Here is a 6,191-nt window from a genome sequence, read left to right as displayed (position 1 = left end):
CATCCATTTATGACGATAATAGCTGAGCTCTTATCTCCTAGCTACCTTATTCCACAGAAGTTGATGTAGTGGGACACGTGTGTAATCCAAGCACTTAGATGGAGGCAGGAGGATCAGGATTTCAAGGTTACCTCTGCTACACAATGAGTTTAAAATTGGCCTGAGTTGTTTAAGACCTGGTCTCAGAAAACAAAAAACAAACAAACAAAAAACCCAAAAAACAAAACAAAACAAAACAAAACAAAAACCAAGCCGGGTGGTGGTGGTGCATGCCTTTAATCCCAGCACTTTCGAGGCAGAGGCAGGTGGATTTCTGAGTTCGAGGCCAGCCTGGTCTACAGAGTGAGTTTCAGGACAGCCAGGACTACACAGAGAAACCCTGTCTTGAAAAACCAAAAAACAAACAAACAAACAAACAAACACCCAAAAACAAAGCAAAAGTTGACCACAGTGCCTCACATCTTTAGTCTCAGTAGAGGCATAGGCAAGCAGATCTCTGAGGCCAGACAGGGCTACACCGTGAGTCCTCAATCTCAGAAAACAACAAAACAAAAACATCACGAACAGTTTTCAGGGGCTGGGCTGGGCTGACTCAGTGATTAAGAGCATGTACTGACCCGGATGTGGTTTTGCAGCATCTACCTAGGCCTCTACAGTGGCCACTATGTTCAGTTCCAGGGCGAGGCTCTAGATTCTAAGGATACTGTGCTCATATGCACAAGTCCCCCCCCCCCCCTTCTCTCTCTCTCTCTCTTCTCTCAAAACATTTTTAAGTCTTCAGAATAAGTACTCTATATTACAACCTGGCAGAATATGCCAAAGAGATACTGAGTGTCAACTTCTCATTTCCATTGTTATGAAAATAGGGACAGACATTTCTCCTCTTCCTCTTCCTCTTCCTCTTCCTCCTCCTCTTCCTCTTCCTCTTCCTCCTCCTCCCACCCACCAAATCTTACTATGAAACCAGAATGGTCTCAGATTTGATATTCTCCTGCCTCCTGAGTGCACAACCACAGCTGTGTTCCAGCACTGCATTTTGTGTGTGCGCTCATATGTATATGAATGTCTTAGATGGTGTTTCTATTGCTGTGATGAAGCACCATGACCAAAGGCAACGTGTGGAGGAAAGCGTTTATATCATGTATTCTGCTGTCCAGGAATGTCAGGGCAGGGATCCAAGGCAGGAACTGAGGTAGTGGCCACAGAGGACCAAAGATTACTGGTCTGGCTTTCCCTACTTGCCACTTTTCTTTCTTACACACTCCAGGCTCAGGTACCTGCACAGGAATGGCACCTTCCAACAGTGTGCTGGGCCCATCCTAAACAAGAAAATGTCCCCACAGGTTAGCCTATGGGCAGATCTAATGGAGGCATTTTCCCAATTGAAGGTCCCTCTTCCCAGATGAACCTGTCTTGAGTCAAGTTGACAGAAAACTAGACAACAGGATAAATTTATGTGTATAGGCAAAGTGTGTGTGTGTGTGGTGTGTGTGTGCACACGTGAGAGAGAGACACAGAGAGAGAGAGAGACAGAGAGACAGAGAGAGACAGAGAGAGACAGAGAGACACAGAGAGACACACAGAGAGAGAAAGGTGGTGTAGTGTCTCTGTACTCCTTGCTGGCCTGGAACTTAGTGTGTGGGGGTAAAGAAACAGCTTTGAGTGTTGTTCTTACGTGCTGGCTGCCTTTTTGTTGGAGTAGATACTGCTTCTGATGTAGGCTAGGCTGCCTGACCACTTACACCACACTTGGCAGTTTTTAATGTAGGTCCTGAGTATTGGACCGTCCCTGTGCTTCCAGGTTTCACTCTACAGCCTGGGCTGACCTTGAACTTTGAGCAAACTATTTCCTGGTGCTGGACCAAGTCCAGCCGTTCTGCCTCTTATCTCAAGAATACAAGTAGACGCTGTGGCCATTCTGCTTGGTTATGCTTATTCTGTAGGAGCTATAACCAGAATACTTGGACGTGGACTAAATTCTGACTGATCACGTTCAAGGGCAGCAGGCTGTGCCGCAGGTGGCACTGCTCTGATAAAGACAGGTTATCAATATGAAAGTAAGGGGCTTAATTATGTCCAACAGTAATAGAGCTGTTGAGACTTTCCAAATGAGGCAGAGGCAAGAGGTAAGTTCAATGCCAGCCCGGTCTACTTAATGAGTTCTTTTTTTTGTTTGTTTTTCGAGACAGGGTTTCTCTGTGTAGTCCTGGCTGTCCTGGAACTCACTCTGTAGACCAGGTTGGCCTCAAACTCAGAAATCTGTCTGCCTCTGCCTCCCAAGTGCTGGGGTTAAAGGCGTGGACCACCACTGCCCGGCTACTTAATGAGTTCTAACCTAGGCAGGGGCCCTTAGTGAGACTGCATTTCACTGAAACAAAAGACTCCACTCCAGATGAATAAGGGGGGGGTTGTTTTGTTTTGGAAACAAAGTTTCATGTAGCCCAGGCTGGATTCCAACTAGCTATGAATCCAAGGATGACCTTGAATGTCTAACCCTCAAGCTTTTACTTCCTGGTGCCTGAATTCCAGGTGTGGGCCACCATGATAGTTTTCTGGGTGCTGGTGGTGGAATCCAGGGCCTCCTGCATGCTACTTGACTGCACCTCCAGCTGGAGACATGAACCATTTAAGTGAAAACCAGTTTGGCCTTTATCAACAGTGTCAGACAAAGGATCTTGTATTGGGGATGGGGGGCGGAGGGGCTTTGGTGTGACGGTGTTTCCCGGCTAAGCTTCAGCCACCCCTGACTGCTTCAGGGATAGCTATGGTGGTGTTCCATGATCTGGTCTGGGTAAAGGCACAGAGAGAAGCTGCACTCCTTTCCCTGCTTGTACTCTCTGTAATATATAATTGTTTTTCAGACCCTGATGCGGAACCTGTAGATAGAATCCTCTTATTTAAACATGATGTAAGGTACAGCCTATACTTCATATGAAAACCCCGGAAGCCAGCATCTCCCTGCTGCCATGGAAGTGTATAATTAGCTCGGTGTGCAGCTTGACCCCAGTGATTTTTCTGACGCATTTGGCCCGCAGTGTGCCCTTTCTGAGACCTCCTGTGTCTTCTCCACAGCTGGAGATGTCCTAAACTGCACGCAGCACTTCCTGTGGGCGTGGCCTTGCATCTTAGGAGCTCCTTGGGGCTGACTGCCCTCCCTTAATGGTCACGTGTTTCATTTACTCACAGACCCACAAAGCTCTTTGAAATGGACCATAAGTGGTTCTATCGATCATAATTGAGTTTTCCGGTCCCTCCTATTTCTTTTTAAAACATGATTCTCTGATGGAGTCCTTTCAAAGAAACACTATAATTGGGCAGCCTGGGGCATGTGGGAAAGCCTCCCCCCACCCCCGATGGCGTCAGTAGCTATTCTCAGGAGAGGAAAGGCAGGGTATCCCCCCTGGGAGATGACAGCACTTGTTTCAAGTTGGGGAAGAGCCTGTGGTTCTCTTCCTGCGTTTGGAGGGGAAAGCGAACACACAATGTTCATTTCCTAAATGCGGGACGTGCCTTGCCAGCGTCTCTTTTTCCAGCATGTCATATCCTGGCAGAAGGCAGCAGGGGTCAGGGCAGGAAACGGCAGCTTCTCAGAATGAGACAAGGCTTTCCCAGGGCCGTCATTGGCTTCTGTGAACTATAAAACACGCTCATCCAGAAACAGTCTCCCACTTTTCTTCCTGGAGGCCAGATTGAAGGGTAAGTGGGGAGTCTGAGGGATGCACCTATAATGGGATTGATAACATCAGGGTCAACTCTTGGGCCATCATGTATTTGGGTTGACTTTTTCTCATTCCATTCTTCTTGTTACCTGAAAACTTCTTACTGGTCAGGTAGATTATGGAGGTCAACAAGGAACAGTAGGACCCATGAGTCAGGAGACCCGTGTTCTACAGTTGGTAGCCTGTCTCTAAAAGCTTCGTCTTAACTGAAGCCAGTGAGCTCTAGCTGTGGTTACTGATGCAAGCCTGGAATTCTAGAGCTCAGGAGGTGGAGGCTGGGGAATCAGGGGTTCGAGGTCAACTTGGAGTATGTAAGAGCCTGTCTTTTAAAAAAAACAACAAAAGCAACAAAAACAAATGGAGAGAGATCAGAAATTTAATAACTTCTGTCCTGCTTGTTCAGGTTTGATATGCTCTTCCTGTGACTTATTTGACACCTTTAAGGAGTTCTGACTGGTGGAAAGTATGACGTATATGAAAATGGGGCTCTCAGGCTACCAGGACAGATGACCTTTTACAGATGAGCCTGGCATCAGCTTTCTCCCTCAGTCACCTTTTATTGGCTTCAATTCAACTGGATGATAAGAAGCCTCCAGTGAGTTGCTAGCACCCTTCCTTCTTTGCCTTGAGACAAGTTCTTGTTATGTAGCCTTGAATGGCCTAGAACTCAATATTTAGACCGCGTTGGCCTTGAACTCTCAATGATTCTGCCTCTGCCTCTCAAGTGCTAGGATTAGAGAGAGGGAGGGGGGCGTTCAGGGAGGGAGGGAGGGAGAGAGAGAGAAGAGAAAGGAAAAATGAGAGACAAGTACCTTGAGTCCATAGGACACAAGTCTCCACAGAATGAAAATCTTTTGCTACATGCACGGTTTGCCACTTTTAAGGTGTTTTCTTTTTATTGGTCCTTGTTTGCTAGGGGTTGGGGAACAGAATAGGGTGTCCTGACAGACAATGGCTCTACCACTGAGCTACAGGGTCATTTTGAAAACACAGCAAAGTCTCTGTTTTTCAGAGCATTTTCTAATAGTCTCCACATTCCCGTTTAAATCTTATTTGCCAGAGGATGATGTCCATAGATTCTGTTCCCCGGGGGGGAAAAAAAGCAGAAGGCAGCGTAATCTCTATCTGCATGCACAGTTAACAGGTTCTGAGAACTTGTGTGACTTGTTCCAGGCTCCAGTGCCGGCCTTTGAAAACTTGACACACGACCCAGTGGTAACCTACCTCCCTGTTCCCAGTCCTGAGTGGTTTATGTATACACGTATTCATTTCGGCAGCCTTGCGGATTGAATCTGGGGGTTGAAGACGCAACACCCCCAGCACAAGTTCTATTGATTATTTGAGGACTCTCTTTTGTGCTCAGGCCAGCTCTTGCCTAAGGCAGCCACGGGTGCGGAGATGCGGACTAACTGTGCATCTGTATCCCCTACAGGGCATGGAGAAGCGGGCGGCCTGGAAGCCGCAGGGTGCGGATGCGCTGCGGAGCTTCCACGGACTGCTGCTGGACCGCCGCGGGCGGCTGCACAGCCAAGTGCTGCGCCTGCGCGAAGTGGCCCGGAGACTCGAGCGTCTACGCAGGCGCTCCCTGGCGGCCAACGTGGCGGGCAGCTCTCTGAGCGCCGCTGGCGCCCTAGCAGCCATCGTGGGGTTGTCACTCAGCCCAGTCACCCTGGGAGCTTCTCTCGTGGCGTCTGCCGTGGGCTTAGGGGTGGCCACCGCCGGAGGGGCAGTCACCATCACGTCCGATCTCTCTCTGATCTTCTGCAATTCTCGGGAGGTGCGGAGGGTGCAGGAGATCGCCGCCACCTGCCAGGACCAGATGCGGGAGCTCCTGAGCTGCCTCGAGTTCTTCTGTCAGTGGCAGGGGCGTGGGGACCGCCAGCTGCTGCAGAGCGGGAGGGATGCCTCCATGGCTCTTTACAATTCTGTCTACTTCATCGTCTTCTTCGGCTCACGTGGCTTTCTCATCCCCAGGCGTGCCGAGGGGGCCACCAAAGTCAGCCAGGCTGTGCTGAAGGCCAAGATTCAGAAACTATCTGAGAGCCTGGAGTCCTGCACTGGCGCCCTGGATGAACTTAGTGAGCAGCTGGAGTCCCGGGTCCAGCTCTGTACCAAGGCCGGCCGTGACCACGACCTCAGGATCTCCGCGGATCTGGATGCAGCGTTGTTTTTCTAAGAGCATCTTCTACGCATATGGAATGTTCTAGATTCGTAGCATCCACAGGGAAGCGCTACGTGGGTGGAGTGCAAAGGATGACAGAAACTCTTCTTGCAGGGCGTCAGTCCTTAGCTCCTTGGGTGTGTGTGAAGGACTTTTCGCTTGTGTAATCCCAATTGAGTATGTGACTCTTCTTGTCTTTGTAGGGGTTGTAGACTCAGACTGGGCCGCGGAGTTGACTTGCTCTCCTCTTCCCACAACAGTCAGTTTATCCACTCACAGACCAAGCCTGACTGTTGCGGTAGACTTTTCCA

At 49.3% G+C, this 6,191-nt stretch overlaps 1 protein-coding gene across 1 annotated transcript; it reads left to right on the top strand.

The window, feature by feature from the left end:
• The first annotated feature begins 5,154 nt into the window (after positions 1-5,154).
• Apold1 (apolipoprotein L domain containing 1) lies at positions 5,155-5,952 on the top strand. The gene has a single exon (XM_028780850.1). It carries the CDS (start codon positions 5,155-5,157, stop codon positions 5,893-5,895), a length of 741 nt encoding a protein of 246 aa, XP_028636683.1. The 3' UTR covers positions 5,896-5,952.
• The last annotated feature ends 239 nt before the right edge of the window (positions 5,953-6,191 follow it).

Source organism: Grammomys surdaster, unplaced genomic scaffold (assembly GCF_004785775.1).
Source record: "Grammomys surdaster isolate TR1022 unplaced genomic scaffold, NIH_TR_1.0 373, whole genome shotgun sequence".
Classification (NCBI taxonomy): domain Eukaryota; kingdom Metazoa; phylum Chordata; class Mammalia; order Rodentia; family Muridae; genus Grammomys; species Grammomys surdaster.
Note: the sequence above shows the minus strand (reverse complement) of the source record. Positions and strands in the feature narration are given on the sequence as shown.

Bases quoted from the DNA above. Each gene is read 5' to 3' on its own strand.
- Apold1 (XM_028780850.1), top strand. From the start codon at position 5,155: ATGGAGAAGCGGGCGGCCTGGAAGCCGCAGGGTGCGGATGCGCTGCGG.